The sequence below is a fragment of the Corvus hawaiiensis genome, chromosome 10 (genome assembly GCF_020740725.1).
Source record: "Corvus hawaiiensis isolate bCorHaw1 chromosome 10, bCorHaw1.pri.cur, whole genome shotgun sequence".
Classification (NCBI taxonomy): Eukaryota; Metazoa; Chordata; class Aves; order Passeriformes; family Corvidae; genus Corvus; species Corvus hawaiiensis.
Genome location: NC_063222.1, coordinates 4,952,832 through 4,975,443, shown reverse-complemented (window position 1 = coordinate 4,975,443; position 22,612 = coordinate 4,952,832). Strand labels below are relative to the sequence as shown.

General features: G+C 49.2%; 1 protein-coding gene across 2 annotated transcripts; it reads right to left on the bottom strand.

Moving 5' to 3' along the window:
• Positions 1–323: 323 nt before the first annotated feature.
• THAP4 (THAP domain containing 4) lies at positions 324–22,548 on the bottom strand. 2 transcript variants are annotated; one of them, XM_048314096.1, is made up of 6 exons: positions 22,430–22,548; positions 20,419–21,575; positions 8,501–8,660; positions 6,877–6,986; positions 5,893–5,996; positions 324–659 (listed from the first exon to the last, which is right to left on the bottom strand). In XM_048314096.1, exons 1-6 carry the CDS (start codon positions 22,504–22,506, stop codon positions 540–542), a joined length of 1,728 nt encoding a protein of 575 aa, XP_048170053.1. In that variant the 5' UTR covers positions 22,507–22,548; the 3' UTR covers positions 324–539. The 2 variants fall into 2 exon arrangements, with proteins under 2 accessions (XP_048170053.1, XP_048170054.1); XM_048314097.1 differs by lacking the exons at positions 20,419–21,575; positions 22,430–22,548 and adding an exon at positions 17,271–17,397.
• Positions 22,549–22,612: the final 64 nt, after the last annotated feature.

Genomic DNA, 22,612 nt, shown 5'->3' with positions numbered 1-22,612 from the left:
TACTCTGCACTGAAGTCTGGCCCTGACCTCCAGCACTGCAGCAATTCCCTTCAAACTGCTGGACAGCACCGTTGGGATGGGGGCCTGTGCCAGTTTCCTCTATCCCAGAGTAAGATGTAGGTGCTCCCTCCCGATACTTAAGCCAAGTTTCACTGGACAGGCTCTGGAGTTCTCAGGGTCTTTCCCTGCAGTGCAAATCCATTCCAGAACCTGCGGCTTCCCCAAAGTTATGCAGGTTGTCCACGAGGCTGGATCTCCAATCCAACACCTACTCATGAACAGGCAGCACACACCGCCCTGCAATCACACCAAAGACACAGCCATAAAAATAAAAGCTTTTTATTTATTTTTTTTATATACCATTACAGAAACATCTGAGTAACATTCTCAACAGGACGGGCAGCTCCGGGGCCCAGGGGACGAGCACAGGCAGCCGGCTCCAGGGTCTGCCATGCCCTCGGTGCTCCTGAGCTGCTGCTGCTCTTGGTGCACGATGTCCTGCTCCTTGCCCCCAGCGAGGAGACCCGGCACTCCCGGCGTCAGGGCGTCACCTTCTTGTAGGTAATGTGGAAGTGCTGAGTCATGGGCTGCGTAGTGGTTGCCATTGAGACAGTTTGTTCGAGTTTCCCATCGGAATTGAGCCTGAATTTTCTGGTAATCTAAAGGGGGGGTAGGAAAAGAAATAAGGAAATCAAGCAACCAGCATCCACAAGCTAAATCCCTTACACCTGTGCTTTCTGCCCTTTGCCATCCACATGGCTGCTGTCAACACACCACCAAGGAAGGATATCCTCACTACAGCAGGCAAATAAACAAGGAGTTTTCTCTTCTTAAAGAAAGCAGCTCCAAGCCCCTTATCCATGGAACAAGGAAGGTTCACAGAACCACAGAATTAACTGAGTTGCAAAAGACCTTTGAGATCGTCAAGTCCAACCTGTGACCTAACACCATCTTATCAACTAAACCATGGCACTCAGTGCCACATCCAGACTTTTCTTAAACACCTCCAGGGACAGTGACTCCATCCCCTCCCTGAACAGCCCATTCCAGTGCCTAATCATGCTTTCTGTGAAGAATTTTTCCTAATGTCCAACCTAAACTTCCCCTGGTGCAGCTTAAGGCTGTGTCCTCTTGTCCTGTCACTGGTTGCCTGGGAGAAGAGACCAAACCCTCTCCACACCTTCCTTTCAGGGAGTTGCAGAGAGTGATCAGGTGTCCCCCTCTGCCTCCTCTTCTCCAGGCTAAACAATCCCAGCTCCCTTAGCTGCTCCTCAGAGGACCTGTGTTCCAGACCTTTCACCAGCCCCTCTCTGGATGTGTCCAAGCATCTCAATGGCCTTTCTAAATTGAGGGGCCCAGAACTGGACACAGCACTCGAGGTGTGGCCTCACCAGAGCCGAGCACAGGGAAAGAATGATTTCCCTGCTCCTGCTGGCCACACCATTCCTGATCCAGGCCAGGTGCCATTGGCTTCTTGGCCACCTGGGCACACTGCTGGCTCATGTTCAGCTGCTGTTGGCCAGTACCCCCAGGTCCCCTTCTGCCTGGCCACTGTCCAGCCACTCTGTCCCCAGCCTGTAGCACTGCAGGGGTTGTTGTGGCCAAAGTGCAGGAGCTGGCACTTGGACTTGTTAAACTTCACACATTGTTAGACTCGGCCCATCTATGCAGCCTGTCCAGGTCGCTGTGCAGAGCCCTCCTACCCTCCAGCAGATCCACACTGGCACCCAGCTGGGTGTCATCCACAAATCTGCTGATGGTGGACTCAATCCCCTTGTCCAGATTATCAGTGAAGACATTAAACAGGACTGGGCCCAGCACAGATCCCTGGGGGACACCAGTGGTGGCAGCACCATCCCCACCACTCTCTGGGCCTGGCCATCCAGCCAGTTCTTAACCCAGTGAAGAGTGCTCCTGTCCAAAGCCATGGGCTGCAGCTTTTCCAGGGAATGCTGAGGGACAGTGTCAAAGGCTCTGCTGAAGTCCAGGTAGACACATCCACAGCCTTCCCCACATCCACCAGTTGGGTCACCTGGTCATAAAAGGAGATCAGGTTGGTCAGGCAGGACCAGCCCCTCCTAAATCCACGCTGGCTGGGTCTGAGCCCCTGGCTGTCCTGTAGGTGCCACGTGACGGCACTCAGGATGATCTGTTCCATAATCTTGCTGGGCACTGAGGTCAGGCTGACAGGCCTGGAGTTTCCCAGATCCTCCTTATATGGACAGGGTCACACTGGCACCTCCAGTCCTCTGGGGCCTCCCCAGTGAGGCAGGACTGACAATAAATGATGGAGAGCAGCTTGGGGAGCTCATCCACCAGCTCCCTCATCCCGCTAGGGTGGATCCCATCTGGTCCCAGAGACCTGTGAGCATCTGAGTGACTCAGCAGGTCTCTAACTGATTCCTCCTGGGTTACAAGGGGGCTATTCTGTCCCCTGTCCCCATCTACCCACTCTGGAGGCCAGCTGTCCTGAGGAAGGCCTGTCTTACTGTTGAAAACTGAGGCAAAGAAGGTGTTGAGTACCTCTGCCTTTTCCTCACCTTCAGCTCCTATATTCCCCCCACATCCAATAAAGAATAAAGGTTGTCCTCACCCCTCCTTTTGCCCTTAATGTATTTATAAAAACATTTTAGATTATCCTTCACACAAGTGGCCAGATTAAATTCTAATTGGACTTTTGCCTCTCTAATTTTCTTCCTACATGACCTAGTGACATCTTGAAACACCTCCTGAGTTACATGCCCCTGCCCTGTCCACCACATCCCTCCACCAGAAGGATGGCTCCTGGCTGGCAGCTCAGGGAAGTGGATGAGACAGCATTCACCAAGGCTTTTTGAACCTCAGGTGCTGTTTCAGAAGGATGCAGGGTGTCACTCCAGCTGCCCAGCCCAGCAGAGAATGGCCACGACACCACATGGATGACACCAGGGCACGGCAGCTGCAAGCACAACTCATTCACAATCACTTCCAACCAGCACCGTTTAGAAATTCCTAGAATACAGAGGTTTTTCCAAACTCTTCACTTCCTTGAGGTCACTCAAGGGCACGTCCATGAGCTCTTGCCAGTCTGTGTGCTCCATCCTCTCTGTTAACAGAACCCTTGCTATGGCCACAGTGTGCCCTCAAAGCCCACATCTGACAACACTCCTCCCAGAAGCAGAGCTACACAGGGCTGTGGAGGACATGTTGTCATTCCAGCATCCACAGGGCAACAACAGCATGAACAAGGTCACACACAGATGATGTCTGGATTCCTATCTGGTGACTGTAATGCATCAGTGTTCTTCAAATGCCCTAAGAATGAAAATGCAGTTAAAAGGAATACAAAAGTCACTCGTCTTTAACGTGTGTGACTTTAGCTCAGGGCTCCCTGAATGGCCCATTTTTTCCTGAATGGACCATTGCAGACCAGGCAATAAAATCCTAAATGCAAAAGAAGGAAATGAAAGGAACTGGACAAAAATGAAGAGGGAGATTTTTCTCTTAAAAGCAAGCTTCAGGCAAAGGCTGGCTGGTGGAAAAGTGTGAGGCCAAGCTCTGTGTACAGCCAAGACACACGGGGAGACTTCCCACATTGGAGAGGAAACATGAAGCACTGGGAAATGGACATGGGAAATGGCTGAATTCAAGGGAAGCAACATCCACTGCTCTCCCCTTGTCCACAAATCCAGTCCTTTCTTCTCAGAAGTCAACCAGGTCAGCCAGGCACCATGGATGGTGGTGAAACCACACTGTGTGTGGTGACACTGACCTCCTCCTCCATCTGAGGATGCTGAGATCTCCAGGGGGTGAAGTGAGGCTGAGCAGCTGGACCTCTCCAGCCTGATGTTCAGGCACCTCCCATGTGCCATGGGTCTCCAGCCATTGGGAAATCCCACTAATCTCCACCATCTTTCACAGGTAACACAGCAGCCCTGCAGGTGCATCAGCCAGTGCCCGCAGTACCCACAGCAAGGACTGTCCTGAGCTCTAAAGGTAATTTGAAAACGGGTTGGTCCTCTGGACACTCATCACAAACCCAGTGACTCAACATGAGGGTCTCCCTTACTCCTTATATTTGTCCCTTTAAACATAAACCACAGACCAAGTCTGGGACCAAGACTGGACTCTGCCACACCTGAGCTTCATCAGGAGCCTGGAAAGCAAGACAGTCCTCTTGGAACCTTGTGACTCAGTGGGAGGGTCTCCCTTACCCTTTGTGTCTTCAGTCTCCATGTAAATCATTCTAAATTGATTCAAATCCACTTTTCCTTTGGATGTTTCATCTATGAGTAGTTAACAGAGGGAACCTTGCCAGCAAATTTTGTTAAGCTGTGCTCTCCCAAATTTGTATTAAATCTGCATTGATAACACCTTTAAAGGTGATTCTTCAAGCAACCTAAACTGCTCATGACACAGCCTGGTGCAGGAAATGGGCATTCTTGCCTCAGTGACAGCTCAGCCAAGCCACAGCCACCCTGAATCACTTCTCACCAGGAATGCAACAATATGGTGAAGTTTTCTCAAAATGAGCAACTACTGCAGCAGCACATGTGTCCTTCTCACAAACCTGTGGCCTCTTTGTTTCCACAGGCAATTTAAGCTGCTCTTGGTGAATGAGAAAAGGCACTGGGAGCTGGTTCCCTGAAAACCTCTCTCATTCCACACCCTCCTTCACCAGCAAGGGCCTCCCAGATACTCACTAGGACCTGAGCTTCCCTCAGGTACCAGATGAGCCTGGACCTCCAGCTCCAGAGCTTCCTTCTTTCAGCCAAAGCCAGCTTCGGAGCCCTCAACTAGAAAGACATCTTCTGGCTTCTTGTGCTTTCCCCTCTCCTCCTGCCAGTCTATCTGCCCACAGTTCAGGCAGTGACTCAAAGAGGACAGTCCCTTTTATTTAAATGCTTGCCGTTAAGAGCTCTGCTCCCCTGCTGACATCCACAGTATCTCATGGCTTTACTTCTGCTACGGGAAGGAGGCAATACAGCTGTTCCTGGGAAAGGGGAATCCCAGCAACTGAAAACATGCATCCAAAGGCAGGGGAGTTGGGACTTTCCAAAGTTAGGACACTCACTATCTATGTAAGCAAGTACAATTTTTGTCTACATCTGCACAAACTTGTGCTCTCTGTTATCTAAGGGTCAGTTTTATAGCACGCAAAAACCAGGAGGTGAGAGCTTGTTCAGCCTCACTGTCTCTCAGCTGCTGTTCAGCCACAACAGCTTCAGATGTGACAGTGACACTTGCAGCAGTGACCTCAGGATGCCACACTGACTCCAGCAGTGCCACTGTACTCACAGTGGCTGTACCCCCACCAGCTCTATCAACAAACCCCTGCTATACACTCAAAAACGTCAAAGCCCCAAAAGCAGCCAACCAAAGGTGGAGATGACAGCAAGTGCCAGCCCTACCCTGAAGCCACAGATGGGAAAAGAGACCAGAGCAAGGTGTGAATGCTCTGAAAAGCAAGTGAGCAAGATCTGCAGGTGTTCCTAAAATATCCTCATGAGGCCCAATACTGACCAGACCTTAAATGTGCATCCTCATACCGCAACCAATCCCGAAAACCAGCATTAATAACTAATCCCAGTGCCATAAAAGAGTATTTAGCCAAGACTTTCCTATTTTCTTCCCTAAGGACCTGCTACTGGCCACTGCTGGAGACAGGATTCTGGGTTAGCTGGTCTGATGCAGCCTGTCAGGTTTTATCATAACGATCCCTCGGGGTCTCATAATGTACAAAGTATCTTCTGAAGGCTCTTACAGAAAGAATAAGTCAGGATGCCATGCAGTATTTCCAAGAACTCCTGATGGCATTCTGTAATTAAAGCATGCTAAATAACTTATCCTCTCAACTAGACTCCTTCTGGGGCGAGCAATGCTACGGGAATGGCTCACTCTGTGTGCACTCACCTGCTCTACATGGGGCTTCTTGGCAAAGGAGATCCTGGCTATGGAGTGAGAAGCTATAGACAGCTCTTGTCCATTCACCTCCCCTTCCTCCACCTCCACCAGACCTAGGGAAAAGCAAGGGCATACATATTTATTAGGCTGCAAAAGTTATTTAAGCATGTCACAATTACTATTTTGGCCTTTCAGTACTTAAGGGGGGGCTTATAAAAAAGAGGAAGAGGGACTTTTTACACATGCAGACAAGGATAGGACAAGGAGAAAGGTTTTAATCTGTAAGAGGAGAAATTAGGTTAGATATTAGGAAGAAATTCTTCCCTGTGAGGGTGGTGAGGCCCTGGCACAGGTTGCCCAGAGAAACTGTAGCTGCCCCATCCCTGGAAGTGCCCAAGGCCAGGTTGGAATAACCTGGGATAGTGGAAGGTGTCCCTGACCGTAGCAGGGAGGTGGGACAAGATGGACTTTAAGGTCCCTTCCAACCCAAACCATTCCATGATCTACTAGGCTGTGTTACAGACCAGCACTCCCTATGAAGAACGGTTTTATTTGCCCTAGCACTACTGACAACTGCAGACCCACACAACCTCAGACAGGGAATGCTGCTCAGAAAAATCCAGCCAGACTTATTCATGCCGTGTGGGATGAGTATCACAGCGCAACTGGCACTCTTCCCTTCAGCACTTGCCATTTTAGATGCAAATTTAAGCATCAACTGGGGTTTAACACTGTCACTTATAATAACTGAGATGTGGTTCTCTCTCATTCAGTTCCCATAAGGTCAGGAGTAGCAAGGTGCTACGTCCACACACTGGGAGGTTCTCCTAGTTTAGGAATCACTGTGGGTCCAGCGCCAAAGAGCAGCAATTCTGACAGGGAAAATAATTAAACTAAACTGTGAGAGGTGTGAGAGCTTTCTGGAAAAGTGATGAAATGGCCCAGCAGGGTAAGGATGTCTTCTTTTCCCCAGTGTGGGTATCAGGTGTGTACCTGTGTTCTGGGCACTGATGAAAGCCACCTTATTAGTGTCAGGTTTGAGGCGGATGAATCCACATTCCCGGTGCATGGGCTTCCTTGTATCCGGATGGAAGGCGTTGAACCTGAGGGGAAATCAGAGCACAAAAGCTGACGTGCTTCGCACTCAAAGGACACTTTTTGGCCTAGTTTCCTCTTGTTTAACCACATGAGTGCCTGCAGTACTCTTTCAAGAGTAAAAGACTGACAATGCTTTACAGTTGAGAGATGTAAACCTGGAAAAATATGGTTACTTTACAGAGGCACAGCTATTTCTGAGAACTGGAGTTAAGTCTTTAAGGTCAGGATTTAGATTTTCCACAGCCCCTGGGTCTTTCTAAGAACTAGCTCAGAAAGCCCTCAGGAACCCAGATGTTTCACAGATGCTGAAGCCACATGCGTCTCAAAAACTTCCTTTTCTCAAGTAAATATCTGGAATTACTCTCTATTTAGCTTTTACACCTGGTGAGTTGGTTTTTCTGTATATTCCTTGTTGTAGGCAGCAAGGGAGCAGACATATTTCTACCATCAACCCCTTCAAAAAGATAAAAAGTTCAGCTCAGATCCTTAGGTATTCTTCAGGAGGCCTTAAGAACCGTAGGTTTGGTCACCCATAATGTGGGTGATTATATGGATCTGTCGCGGGTTCGGTTTGTAACCGGGCAGAAACACCAATTTAGTGTAGTGGTTTGGTCCAAAATACTCATCAAAGGAGAAACAAACTCAAATCAGGCAGCTCTCAGTGTCTGGAGTATTTAAGAGATACAGGGACCATGTTTAACAGCTACTGACTGCTCCAGGAGCCAGGAAACCACAGAGTCTCTGTCCTCCAAGCCTGATGCCTATTTCCCTGGTGCTTCCCAAAGCTCAACAGTTCACAGCTGTGTAACTCCTTGGCACAAAGAAAAGGAGGGGGGAAAAAGAGCAGGTGACTCAAATAAGCAACTGTTCATAAGCTGGGGAGGGAGGAGCAGCCAGAGCACCACTGTCAGAGCTTTGTTTCTTCTGGATATTGGACTAAAGCAGTCACAGGCTGAGCTGGCAGCTCCATCACACTCCAGGAACACAGGGCATCTTTCACACAGCACTTCCATCTTGTAATTCTTCTCTTCTTGGTTTTCCAAGCAACACACTTCCCAACTCATCCCTCCCAAACGAGCACTGGAGCAGTACTGAGCAGTAGCCAACTTGTCACTTCCCTCCCTCTGGATTTCTTTTGATTTCTCTTAGAACAATCACTTGCAGCCAAAACAAGTAGTTAAGCTACCTGCCTCCTATCCCATATGGTTTGATAAGCACTAATTTTTCTCAGATTTTCACAGTGGTGAAGACTGAGGACCACACCTTAAAATGGACAAACTTGGTAGCCATGCCATAGCTCCTTCATTTATTCTAAGTGAGAGTTTCACAAAGAACGCCAATTAATCACAAGTTTTCAAGGAAAATGAAAGTCAGACTGTGCAGTCACACACCACAACACCATTTTGTTTGGTAGATGAAAATTTGTCTACTTTGCCATTGAAAAGAAACAAATCACCCTGGAGCCATGCCTGCTCCAGTCCAACAGCTGCTGCCAACACAGACAGACCCCTCGACTTACGAGAAGTTGAGCATGGGCTGCCCCACATGAGAGATGTGCACTTCTTCCAGGTACTGGAAAGGCTTCATTGTAGGGAAGGTGCCATCTCCTGGTGGGTCTGAGAGCCAGGTGCCCAGCATCCAGGACAGGGGTTCCATCACAGGGTTCAGCTGGGGAGTCTCTGTGGAGGAAAAGAAAGGAGGAAGAAAGAAAACCTCAGGGATCTGTGCTCTGCAGGTTGTTGTGAGTTGCCTCCAGCTGGCTGGAGGTGAACACGAAACACCTGAGAAATGGTTCAACACCACAGCAATGCTTTTCTTTAGAGCAATGCCAGCTCCAAGGTGGGAGATGGGGAAAAATGAACAGTCATGGAAAGTGAGCCTGCTTCCAAACCAGCCCTTAGCCATACATAGAGCCCTCTCTTCCAGGTGGTCCATTTCTGACTCCTCTCTGTAGCTTGATCTGAAAAAAAGCCCTCTCCCATCTACAGGCAGGGCAGAAGATGACTGAAATCTCAGCATAAAGAATAATCATTAAATGATAATGAAACCTCTAGTGCTCTGGGCTAATCATTCTCAAGCACTGAGTGCATACTGTTCCTGCTTGTTTCAGAGGCCAAGGAAACGAGCCCTCACATCAAAAGAAAATCAGGCTGTGTACATATTCAAGATCAAAGTTTGGCTATAATATTTTTTTTAAGAGGTTAACAATGACCTGAACTTGTACAAAGAGACAAGCAGGGATCATTCAGAAGCTGTACTGCTTAGGCTCTGGACTAAAACAAACATTTAAAAAAGTGCCTGTAAGGTAAAGAGTAAATGGAAGAGAAAGATACTTCCCTTTGTCACTGCAGTTATTAAAAAGCAACCAAGGTCTGTTTCACAAAGTTAAAACTTCTTTAACAAATGATTTTACAGAACCACAGAATAAGCTGAGCTGGAAGGAACCCACAAGGATCATGCAGTTCAACTCCTGGCCCTGCACAGGACCATCCCAAAGAGTCACACCATGTGCCTGAGAGCATTGCACAAATGCTTCTTGAACTCTGTCAGGCTTGGTGCTGTAGGAGAGCTTTGATAAACACTTTTGCATTTTACTTTCAGAGGTTGTGACCTGAAAAAAATACATCAGGAAAATGGAGACAGACAATTTAAAGCCACATGAAGAGCAGAGCAGATCCATTACTACGGTGTAAGTAGGGAAAGCAAAACTTCACCTATGGGATGTCAGGAAAGATGGATTCCCACACAAACGGGGTGCCTGCTACTCTCAGTGTCTGTTATGCAGACAAATATGACTGAAGTATGCTTATAGCATGTCCTCCTCCCCCTCATGGGATAAATGCTTTGTACTGGCAAGGAGGGCATTGCAGGGGGGTGTTTTCCACACCTAGTGAGATCAAGAACACAAGAACAAGCTGCCTGTCTGGCTGGTCTAAAAGGAACAGACTCAACTGCAGGGAGCAATCACGACCTAAAAGAGTAAGGCCGTGGTCAAAATTCGCTTGACCAGTCTTGAGTTTTGCTGTGCTCTTCACGAAATGTCAGGCTAAAACACTAAGCAAGGAGAAAGAACACACAGTCCACACCTGAAATGCCAAAGGAGAAGGAACAGCAGCTTTCCTGGGTAAAAGAAACCACTTGTGGTACTCATTCTCCCACAGACAGCAGGTTTTAAAAGCGAGCCCATCTCAGCAAAGTGCTGCTACTTACTCTGCTTTATCCTGAAGTATTTTGCAAGGGAAGCAACATGAGGAAACATGAGAGCTCACTAGGAAATAGGTGGTAAAAGTGTACAGCATCAGAGCCAGGATCTGTAGAACACCCTGTCAGACTGTGCATTCCCCAGCAGCTTACCCAGGACTTGGAAAGGAATTCCCACAATCTGTACAGCAGCGTCAGTGTACTGCACAGTATTTCCTTACACTCACCTTCCCAGTTCCATGAGGAGAGCACACAGTTCTGTGGGTAAGGAGTGTACTGCTCCTCCCTCCAACTGGTGTTTGCCTTTCACTCACCACTACATTTCTTTCCAAGCTTTTTGCAGGCTCATCTCCCGTGACTGAACGGAAAAGCATAGCTTTGGAAAAGCTGCAGGAGCCTGCAGCCTGGGCTGCTGCTGCCCTCTCCTGGGTCAGCATCCCAGGAGCAGGATGGTTTCTGTCACCATACTGCTTTCATAGGGCACCTCCCTTTCTTCTGCTTGCATTTCAGGAAAAAGCATCAAAACAACAGATGAAAGGAATGGCTTCAGCCATTCCCACTCTTTAGACTTGATTATAAACCAAGAGAGGCCAAGTGATTGTTCCCAGCACCCCCAGCTTGATCCCACTGCCCTGCTGTGCAGTGTCCAGCCTGGCTGGAGGTGCCTGACCCGGCAAGGTGGTCTCACTCCCAAAGAGCTGGAATTCCAGGCAGCTGAAAAGTGAAGATGTAACTGTACATCCTGAAGTCTCTGGCACCTGGACAAACACTATGGCCAAGTGACCATTGTTAGTTTTCCAAACTACCTAGATGGCAGCAAAGCCAGTGAGTTCTTTAGTTCTCATGTGGCTTGGTGAAGTTGAGAGCAGCAGAAGTGAATAAGGACCAGGGACTCAGTGAAGTGCAGGTGAGTACAGACATCCTGATCTCATCCCATGCAGTGCTCTTCTTAGCTTCAGTGTTGGTCTCTGCCTGGTGCACTAAGACTTTTTTTCCTTCCTGGCAGCCTTCTGTGATGGAAGGCTGGGCTGGGAGAGGGGAAAAGCAAGAGGGAGGCAGACAGGAGAGAGTCTGACTGAATCCATCCAAAAAAAAAAGGAGTCATCTGAAAAGAAATTTGCTTTTTTATGTCGTGGTTGGGGCAGGTAAATGCAAGACTATTGTAGCAACAAGAAGTTCTTTGCTGAGCTGCTTTGTTTCAAACTTCAGGTTTATAGATACAGTCACTGTCAAGAGAAACTCCTCTGACACTGATGAAGGAGCCCGTACATCCCTTTTTAAAGGTCTTAACTCCTGGCACACCATTTTTTCAAAAAACCCCACTAATGTGGCTTAAAAAGTAAGTGTATGATGATATCAGGAACACAAATGACATCTGAGAATTTGCAGCACAAGAGAATCTGGTCACCCTTGTGTACGCTTAAAGCTTCACACTCAGGAGGCCCTCTTAATGCTGATTCTCTTGCATTCATATGCACAGCTCCTCTTTTACCTAGCAACAGGGAAGCTCTCTCTGTATCCTCTTTCTTAACAAGGGACATTCCTGGAGTCACCATCTCCTACCAGATGACACACCTTCTGGAAGCCATTAGGGATCCAGCATCTCCCCTTACACCACAACCTGGTGCAGTGGAAGGTGTCCCTGCCCACGGCAGGGGGTTGGAACAAGATGAGCTTTAAGGTCTCTTCAACCCCAACCATCCTGTGGTTCTACAAAATCTCACTGAAATCAGCCACGACACTCATGAGTTCTAACAGTTTGGGAGGCAAAACCACACACCCATAAGCAACCTGATCACCTTGGTCTCTTTCCTTCACGAAGCCACTCAGGCCACAACCGCTGTACCCAGGCCCTGAGCACACAGGTCAGCTCCATTTCACCACCTGACCCCGCTCCATCCCTCCAAACTCACAGACAGACTGTTCCTACATCCTTTCCATTCCCGGAGGGTTTACAAGTCAAATCCCACCCTGCACTGTAACACAGTCAGCCTGGAACTGGCTGTCCAGGCTTTGCAACAGGAGATACTGAGTTCTCCCTGCCATGAGACAAACCAGACAGAGCAGCTGGACAGCCCCCTCAGGCCATGTCTACACAGCCGGCGTGGCTCTCAAGTGGGATCCCTGGCACAGAAAGCTAAGCTGGCACGAATTCCTACACAGCTTTATCAGTGAAGCTGCAGCGAGCGGCCAGCCGGTTGCTAACAAGGCAGCTAACCAATTTCCTTGAGCTGGGGAACACTTCTTGCAGAAAACTTGAGAAAAACACCCATACAAACAACAAAAAGAAACACCCCACCAAAATACCCCAAAACAAATCCCCAAACAAACTCCCGGATTCTTCAAAGTGTGGGGTCTGCAGCATCAGCTGAGCAGTTCCCTGCAGATCTTCCTTCAGCACAGTTGCTCACTGGGTTTAAATCATCATCATCATCATCATCATCAAGGTTCTGGTAATTAAGGAGCAGCCTCGTTCAGCATATTCTGTCCATATTTAAGTACAGAAGGCGGCTTTAGACTCTGCTGCTCTGCCCTGAGAGTTGCACCTCTTTGGGCACTTTGCTGATGCTCTCCCCAGCAAACCAGTAAAACATTCCTGGCACATATGTGCTCTAGCTCCATCAGAGAATATCCTTGAGTTGGAAGGGACCTGTCAGGACCGAGTACAATTCCTGGTCCTGCACCAGACACCCCAAGAATGACACCGTGTGCTGGAGAGCATTGTTAAAACACTTCTTGAACTCAGACAGGCTTGGTGCTGTGACGACTTCCTTGGGGAGCATGTTCCAGTGCCCAACCATCCTCTGGATGAAAAACCTTTTCCTGATATCTGACCTAAACCTCCCCAACTCAGCTTCACACCATTTCCTCGAGTCCTGTCACTGGTCCCAAGAGTGAAGAGGTTGGTACCTGCCCCTCCACTTCCCCGTGGGAGGATGTTAAGAGCACAGTGAGATCTGACCTCAGTCTCCTCCAGCTAAAACAAACCAAGTGCCCTCAGCCACTCCCTCATAAGGCCTCTCCAGACCCCTCCCCATCCTCGTGGCCTCCTTTGGACACTCTCTAATACCTTAATGTCTTTTTCATACTGTGGTACCCAAACCTGCCCCCAGCACTTGAGGTGAGGCCGCCCCAGTGCAGAGCAGAGCAGGGCAATCCCCTCCCTGGCCCATCTGGCAATGCTGGGCCTGATGTGCCCCGGGCATATGCTGACTCATATTGAACTTGCCATGGACCAGGACCCCCAGGTCCCTTCTCACAGCTGCTCTCCAGCCCTACCCCTAACCCAGTCCATACACACAGCCAGGCTGGCTCTGTCCCAGGTGCAGAATCCAGCACCTGCCCTTGTTAAACCCCACACAGTTGGTGATTGCCTATCTCTGGTTTGTCAAGGGCTCTCCGCCCTTGAGAGAGACAACAGCTCCTCCCAGTTTGGTGATGGCTGCAAACTCACTTAGTATTCCTTCAAGTCCTGTGACCAAGTTGTTAACAAGGATGTTGAAGAGAATAAGGTCGAGGATGGAGACCTGTGGGACCCCACCAGTGACCAGTGCCAGCCTGGTGTCACCCCAGTCACTGTCACCCGTTGTGCCTGACCCGTGAGCCAGCTGTTCACTCATCACATAACACAGTTATCCAGCTGTGGGCTGGACATTTTGTCCAGCAGGATCCTGTAAGAGACAGTATCAAAAGCTTTGCTGAAGTCCAGAAAGATTCCACCTCCCGGCTTTCCTGGATCAACCAGGCGAGTTACCCCGTCATAGAAGGAAATCAGGTTTGACAAGCAGGACTTTCCCCTCACGAAGCTGTGCTGGCTGTGACTGATGCCTGCGTTGTCCACTAGGTGTTTTTCAGTGCTTCCCAGAATAATCTTTTCCATGATTTTACCAGGCACTGAATTGAGACCAACAGGCCTGTTGTCTCTGGAGTCCTCCTTCTTGCCCTTCTTGAAAATCAGGACAACACTCATCAGCTTCCAGTCAACCTCTGTGGATTCCCAAGACTGCTCAAAAATCAATCATCGAGAGAGGCATTGCAATAACATCAGCAGCTCCTTGAGGATTCTTGGATGAATCCCATCAGGTTCCACAGATTTGTAGGGATCCAGCTGGAGCAGCAGATCCCACACAACTTCTAGGTCAACTGGGAGTTGATCATTCTCACAGTCATGGTCCTTCAGCTCATGGCACTGAGACCCACCATCCATGTTGAAAAGAGAGGCAAAGAAAGCATTAAGCACCTTTGCCTTGTCCCTGTCCCTGTTTGTGAGGTGACCATCCTCATCCTGGAATGGGGCAATGTTATTTCTAAACTGCTTTTTGCCATTTATATATTTGAAAAAAATATTTTTATTCTCCACAGTTCTGGCAGCTTCAACTCCAATTTAGCTTTACCTGGATGAATTGTCTCCCAACGTGGGGAGCAGCATCTCTACGTTCTTTCCATGTCACCCGACCTTGCTTCCACTGGGCACACACCTTCCTTTTCCAGCTTATTTCCAAGAGAAGATCCCTGGTCAGCCTTCTGCCAGCCTGCCTGACTTCTGACATTTAGGAATTGCTGTTCCTGTGCCCTTAGGAGATGATGTTTAAAAGCGACCAGCACTGATGGACTGCAGCACCTGCAAAAACATTTCCCAGGGGACCCTACTCACTAACTCCCTGAGCAGCCTGAGGTCTGCTCTCCTCATGGCCAGAGTTGAGGTTTTTCTGGCACTTTTCCTCCTGTCACCAGAGATTTTAAACTTGATGGCTCTGTGGTCGATGTGGCTCAATTGGTCCCAATGCTGACTTTGCTCATGAGATCCTCTCTGCTGACAAGCAGGAGATCAAGATAATCTTTCCAAGTCAGCTCCCTGAGGACCTGTTCCATAAAGTTGTGATGCAGGTGTTTTAGGAACCTTCTGGCCTGGGTTGTATCACCTGTGTGATGATCCCAGTTAATTTCTGGCAGGTTGAAGTCCTCCAGGGCAGTTGACTTGGAACCATACCTTAGTTCCTCAAAGAATAATTTGTCAGTGTCATCATCCTGGCTGGGAGGTCCAGAGTAGACTCCCACAGTGACATCTGCATTATTTGTCTGCCCCTTGACTCTTATCCAAAGACATTCTTATCTCGACTGTGCCACTGCCAACTGTGAGCTCCAGACACTCCAACCCTTCTATTACACACAGCACCACCCCCCTCTCTCTCCTGCCCTGCCCATCCCTCCTGAAGAGCCTGGAACTGTTCATCAGGGCACTCCACCACAGGACTCATCCCACCAGGCTTCACTTATGCCAGTGATGTCAGATCTCTGGGACTGGGCCAAAGCTTCGAGCTCCTCGTAGGTCCCTGATGCTGGGTGCGGTAATGCAGAGGCATTTCAGGTGTGGTACATTGTAGCCAACACCTGGTAAAGCAGATTGAGGGATCCCATTAGTGCTCCTTTCCTCAAGTTTAGGCACTGCAGCCCATTGCTCATCACTGGTGACTCTGGCTTTGTCCCTTTCCCATTTCCCAGCTAGTTTAAGGCCCTATCAACAAGTGCTGCCAGCCCCTGTGCTAGAACTGTTTTTCCCCTTAAGAAAGATGCATCCCACCAGGTGTCAGCAGACCAGCTGTTGAACAGATCACTCCATCTCTGCCCCAAAAGCTGGGAATGTGGTTATATTCAGAAATTTTCACGTTATAGACTCAGTAATTAATTCCATAGCCAAGTGCCAAGGTGGTATTGCCTCTGTGGTAAAAGCTCCAGTGCCTGTAGTCACTGCCAAAGTTCTGCTTTATGAAATACAGAGAAAACATTTTTTTAAATTATACTCTTATGAGAAACCAAACACCCTACCTGAGCTCAGTCTGACTTTCTCTCGTGCTTTCCTTAGTTTGCTGTTTCATTGCTTACTAGCTGCAAGCTGGGTTTTTGCTGTGAGTCACTGCCGACTCGCTGCAAAATTAAATGCTTAATGCACAAACTCTATAGACTATTAGGCAAAAAAAAAAACCAAACTGGAAAGAACAAGACCATCCCACCGAAAAAAACCAAACAGCAGTGCAAAAAGGCTAGTTTCCTCCCTTCCAAGTGCCTTTCTCTCCAAGGAAGAGGTCAAAGAGCCACCTTCCTCAACCAAAGTCCCAAAGCTGGCGCACCTGCACACTGCTTGCTCCTGTGCTGAGCACAAAACAGTTCACCTCCCGCCCACGTGCTCAGGCCACAGTGAAGTCTTACCCAACCCCTCTCGAGATACCTTCTGCCATGGATTCAGCCCCACTCTTAGCCTATGCACACATATTCCTACTCCTTATCTCATTCTCAGTTTCCTTTATAGCTCCCTTGTTCTTTGTAACGCTCACCCTATGTACCAGCTTTCTACCCTGGCCGTTCCCATCCCAGACAGGGCACAAAAAAAATCACAAGCAGCACCTGCTGTCTCAGAACAAAAGCAGTTTTCTTCCAAAATCTAGCTCCAAGTTAACATGCAACCGCCAGGCTAGCAGTGCCTGCCCTGGTGGAGGCAATTTCCCTGACAGCGCATCTCTGTGACCCATTAGACACATTTCATTTTCAAGCTGAACTGGACAGCAGCCCATTGCTGGTCCAGGGCTTCTCAGACAGGTGAAAGCACAGCACCTCCATCCATGCACAACCCCACTTCTCACTGCCAGTGAGGATCGGGATTTTGCTATTCGTTTGCTGCAGCATGAATGAAATCTGTTGCCACCACAATGGGCAACATCACTTCAGGCCCCACAGACCAGGCATCAGTGCTCCACCTCAGCACAAAACCACGCATTAAGTGTTCAGTCCTTCTGCTTGCCCCGAAGTTCACCAACTGTGCTTCATTTGCATGTCAAAAGTACTGTAAATGACCCCATTTCTACACTGGCTTTGCACAAATATTCGAAGACAAATCCAAGCCAAATTTCCCACAGATTCCTAGCAGAGTTCTAACCATTTTTCACATGAACTCATTTTGCAAACTCTCCTGCCTTTAATATGACCTTCATGAAAACAGACATGCAGCATGGAAGAGGCTCCTCAGAACAGCAGAATCCTAAGAGCTTTACCTCTCTGATGAACACAGAAACTCGAATCCCACAGAATCCTACCTGTGTCTGCTCCATGCCAAGCCATATTCGCAGATGTTTTGCTATTTGCTCCACCTGCAGCCCCCCCTGCCCCTAGAAAGTGCTTTGCGCAGGGTGGTAAGATGGCTATGAGGGAAGTGAGCTCATGTTTGGGTAGGACACTGGTCCCGCTGCCTGCTGGGAGATGTAGTTTTACAACGGGACCAAAGTGGGGCACGACAAGAGGAGGTGGTGTTGTGGAAGGAGCAGCTGGGATCTCCTGTCTGAGCGAGCACACCTGATGCAGCAGAGCTGCGAGACCTTCATGCAAAACAAGATGGTCAGACAGCACTTGTGTGGCAGAGGACAGTGCTGTTAGAACAGTCATGCCTTCCCCAGGACACGTCCCTCGTTGCTTGCTGGCTCTCCCTCATTTCTCCCAGTGCATCCTGCCATCCTCTAGAAGCTCCATCTAATCCTGTCCTGCCTGGTACACTTAACACTGTGCCTAAGCATGCTTATCTGCCAACAGCATTCCTCAGCCTTCAGTCCATGGACCTCAGAAGTAGCCCACGAAACAGAAGGAAACATTTTCCTACCAAACAAACGACTAAATTCAACATTTAGATGGAAAAGGCCACCATGGCAGCTGTGCTGTGCTGGAGACAGCCTGGAGCTCCTCCTAAACCAATGAGTCGATCCCCCTGGTAAGACAGGTTGGGAAACACAGCTCAAGCACATCGTGACAGCTGGAGTTGGGAGCCACTTGCCCAGCCTGAGTCAGCCGGCCTCAAGCGTGGTTGGCAGGCACTGCTGTGCAGCACTCCTGCAGAAACCTGCTCTTCCCAGCCGCCTGCAGCTTGGATACAGCCAGCAGAAATTTATTTGTCTCATTAGAGGCAAATACGTGAGAACTAGCACCGAAATGAAGTTCTGCTGAGTGGGTGTGGGCCTAAAGTCGGTGTTTTGTGCTCAGGATTTTGTGGAAACGGCTGAACGTCAGGGATGCAGACAGGTAACAACCTGCAGGGTCAGTCCAGTCAGGTGCTTATACTCAAGGAACTGCCTTCAGCAGAAAAAAAAATAAATGCAGGCTCAGGTTCACAGCTAAAACATCACCTCAACCACACATCAGATGACTCCAGACAACTGAGACAGAGCTACTAATGAAGACTATTATTAACCTAATGTGTTACCTGACTGTATTTTTATGAATACAAAAAGCCTTTCTTAACTCAGCTCTGCATCACAGTAAAACTCAAGTGTCTGGGCATGAACCAGACTCTGCCTGGCAGCAGCTGGCTGCACTTCATCAGCTATTTTCACTATTGCTATGAGCACACGAAAGAGTCCAATACAGAAGAGCACCAAAATAAAGCTAAAAAATAATAATAATAAAAAAAAAAGCCAGTGAGTCACCAACAAACCCTTTAAAAAAGTTCCCAGCCAAAGGGTTCCAAACTTCCCATCATGCCAAGCTGCAAATGCCAAAATGGTTCATTTTCACACACTCATCTCCAGTTTTGTTGATAAAAGATGGCAGAATGGGTAATGAATTGGTCAATTCATTAAGAAAAATTATGTTTTCCCTTATAAAATAGGGTATGTAACTCATATATTAAGAATATCTTTTACAAGAACATAAAATTCTCACTTCTCAAAGACATATGTATAAAAACATTAATCTTGGGAAAACGGAGAAAAATCACAGTGCTTGCCAGAATAAAGAAAAACATCCTTAAAGATACTCCTTCTGCAATTAGTATCTTAGTGAAGGTATTCCAACTAAGCTAGACACCTTTTAAAATATATATATAAAAATAAATATTTCATATACATACATATAGGAATGGCAACTACGGAACCCTAAAATTGTATTTAGTTATTTTCCTTAGTTTGACACCTAAACAATACAAAAACATAGGCCAGAAGGTACAAACAAGATGATGCTGATTTCCCAGGGGAAAACTTGTCCCCCTCTACCCAAATCAAAGTGTGAGTTTCCCCATACTTTGGAAAATTAGATACATATGGGAAAGGTAGCACTGGGTGTCGACCTTCATGCATTTTGTTAGGGTCTACTTTCCTCTTTCAGTGAGGAAGTTGGCTGTGCTGTTAACAGCCTGGAGAACGTGCCCATCTATGCCAGCATCACCCTTCTGATTGTCCAACAGCTCCAGAAGAAGCCATGAAGTTTTTCTCCTAAAGGAAAAGTGAGAATTAGCCATCAGGAGACACCCAACCCTCCACGGGTGATGACTTCTCCAAGCAAGCCCCACATCACAAATCCTTCCCAAGGCAACCCAGTGTTTTCTCAGCAGCCACACACACACCACCATTAGATGGTCCTAAACTCTTGCCCTGAATTGCACCTTGCAACCACAAATTGTGCACAAATTCTACATTAAAAGACACTCTTTCTTGCAGTTATGGCCCAATTTGACTTCTAGGTAACAAATGTTTTACATGACCTCATCCCTCACTGAGTTCCCCTATACTTTCAGGTGCTTAATTACTATTTTTGGCATTGATAGAGAAGCATTCTCCATCACTCCCCGCTTTGTTTCCTGACTTCTGCCTTCCAAGGGAGGAAAGGATCAAAGCAAACACAGACATTTGCTCACAAATCGTGACCTCAATGTGCACCATGACATTGTCATATTTGATACCTCCCACCTCACATATTTCCTGTATCCTGAGCACAGCATATGAAATCCAAGATCAAAACTACTTCTTACGCCACTGAGGACAATAATGGCTTTCCCAGATACCTGCTGCTAGGACAGCTCATTAACACACCAAAAAAAAAAAAAAAAGAATCACAGGCACGCTCCAAAGGAAGAAGGAAAATCCTAACAGGAGCCACTGGGTGATCAGTGACAAACAAGCTAAAATAATCCAGAAAGAAAATAAAAGAAAATAAATTCATCAGGAGAATTGCCAGCAACACCACAACCCAAGCTCCCATTCCACATCTTGGAAAGGTTAGGGATATAAGAGTTAACTTGTGTGCCCACTGAGCGAATTCTTGAATCTGTATCCGTTGGTCTAACACAAGCTGCTGCTTCTCCTTCCCAAAATGTCCCTTTCTCATACCTTTTCCCCATCACACCTTTACAGCCTCCATCTCAAACGGCCCCTAAGAAAACAGCGAGTTCCGCCTCGGTGCAGCACCCCTGGGAATACTAACCACAGTCCTGGGATATCAGGCTGTTCAAGTAAGGGAAACTGTTCCGCTTCATCTCATCCAGCTTCTCCTTCAGCTTCCTGACTTGGCTGTCAGAGCGGCTGATCCTTTGCCTCAGAAGTTTCAGCTCTCCGTTCTTCTTCTCCACCTGCTCCCGCAAGCAGCACACCTGGCTCTTGCTCTGCCGGGAGGAGAAGCAGTACGAGTGGAGGGAGTCGATGAGCTTGCAGGCCCCCGAGGCCGACATGATCACCTCGTTGATGGACATGGGGTTGGCGTCCGTGTCACCCTTCCGCCCCACCACGGCCTCGGTGGCTGGCCGAGGGGTCAGGTCTGCCGGCGACGCCGACAGGCCCTGGGAGGGTTTCTGGGGGGTCGCGGTGAGGGATGACGTCGGGGACACTTCTGCGACGGCCTTGTCATGGCCCAAGAGGTGGCTGCTGCAGCTCGGTTCCACCTCTCTCTTTGGCCTTTTCCTTTCTAGCTGCTCTTTGGGGAGAGACGGCCTCTCCCTGGCGTGCTTGGAGGAAAAGCTGTACGAGTGGAGGGAGCCGATGAACTTGCAAGCACCAGAGGCAGGAGGGGTGAAGTCGTCCACCGACACGCCGCTTCTGTCTGCCACCCAGCTCCCCGCCCAGCTGCCCCTGGCACAGTCCTCCACAGGAGACCTCTCAGGCTTTGTCTGAGCTCCAGGCTTCGCACCCAAATGATCCCCTAACGTCCTTCTCCGAGGGCCGTCCAGCTGGCTGTGGAGGGCCTCTTCCTCCTCGGACATCGATCCCATTTCCTCTTTCAGAGTGGCCTCCTCCATCTCTTTCGTCCCTTGCATCACCATGAAGTCCTGGCCAGAAGACGGGGCCCTCTGCGCTACCTCACCGCCTCCTTCCCGCAGGGCCTCCCCATCCCGCACCGGCACCTGCCTGGCTATTTTCCTTCGGCTCCTGACATAATCCAGCTTGTCGTGCTTCTTCTCCACGAGCTGGAAGATGGTAGGGACAGCAGTGGGCTTCAGCAACCGGTGCTGGTCTTCCAGCCGCTTGGAAAAACTGTCTTTGGTGAAATGCTCACTGCAAAGAAAGGAATACTTGGTGGGAGTCCAGTTGTCCCTCTGAACAGCTTTCAGCCACTGAATCAAGCGCTTTGAATCCTTCAGAGGGAACCTAAAAAAGGAACAGACAAAACCCACGAAAAAATAAGCTACATTTTGGAAATCAGAAGGGTTGGTACTTCTAGAATCACAGAACCATGGAATCATAGAATTGTTGAGGTTGGAAAAGACATTTAAGATGACCAAGTCCAAGGCGATGGCCAGGATTAGGAGATTTCGAGCAAAGTTGTGTTTTGATAAATTACACTCATTTAAGAATTATTTCACTTTGGGCTGAAATATTTGATATTCATTTGTTGCATCAACAGCTCCACTTCACGAAAAGCGCAGGACTAAAAGGAGTTGTTTCCATTTTCATCAGCAATCGATCCATTATTCCGCTCACCAGCCCCACGAGGAACAGCCTGTCCACAAGGAAGGGGGATGTGACCACCACCAAAACACCCAGCTCAGCCAACACACTGCCCAGCGCTGCCTCCGTAACCCGGGTGCTGCTTACACCGGGTGTGTTTAATAACATTTAATTAGGTGTAGAAATGCCTGGAGTAAAAGAAAGCCCCTGAGCAGAGGAACCAGGTTCCGTTTCCAAAGGGACTCCCGAGACAGGGACTTTCCCCGGGGACTCACCGCCGGCAGCATCCCCGGCGAGGGATGAGCCGGAGGACGGGCCGCGGGGGGCACAGACCGAGGGAGGGTCGGAGCGACAGGCCAGGAAGGCCCCGGGCCCCGTGGCGAGGGGCGCTCCCGCTGCCCGGCCGGGGCTGGAGGATCCGGGAGCCCCGAGCCGGTTTCCCCTGAGGGAAACAAAGGGCAGCCGCTGACGTGGGGGCCCGGCGGGGGGAGCGGGACCGGGGCGCAGGCGGCCCGGCCGCGGCACTTGCGGCGGGCCGGGCGGGCCGCCCTTACCTGTGGAAGGAGACGGCGCCGCGGCACGCCTTGCCCTGCCGGTTGGAGCAGTTGGCGGCGGCGCAGCAGATCACCATCTCCGGCCGCCGCCGCCCTCGGCCGGCCGGGCCCGCCCCGGCCCCCGCCCCGGCCCCGCCGCGCCGCCGTACGGCAAGATGGCGGAGCCGGGTCACCCCGGCGCCC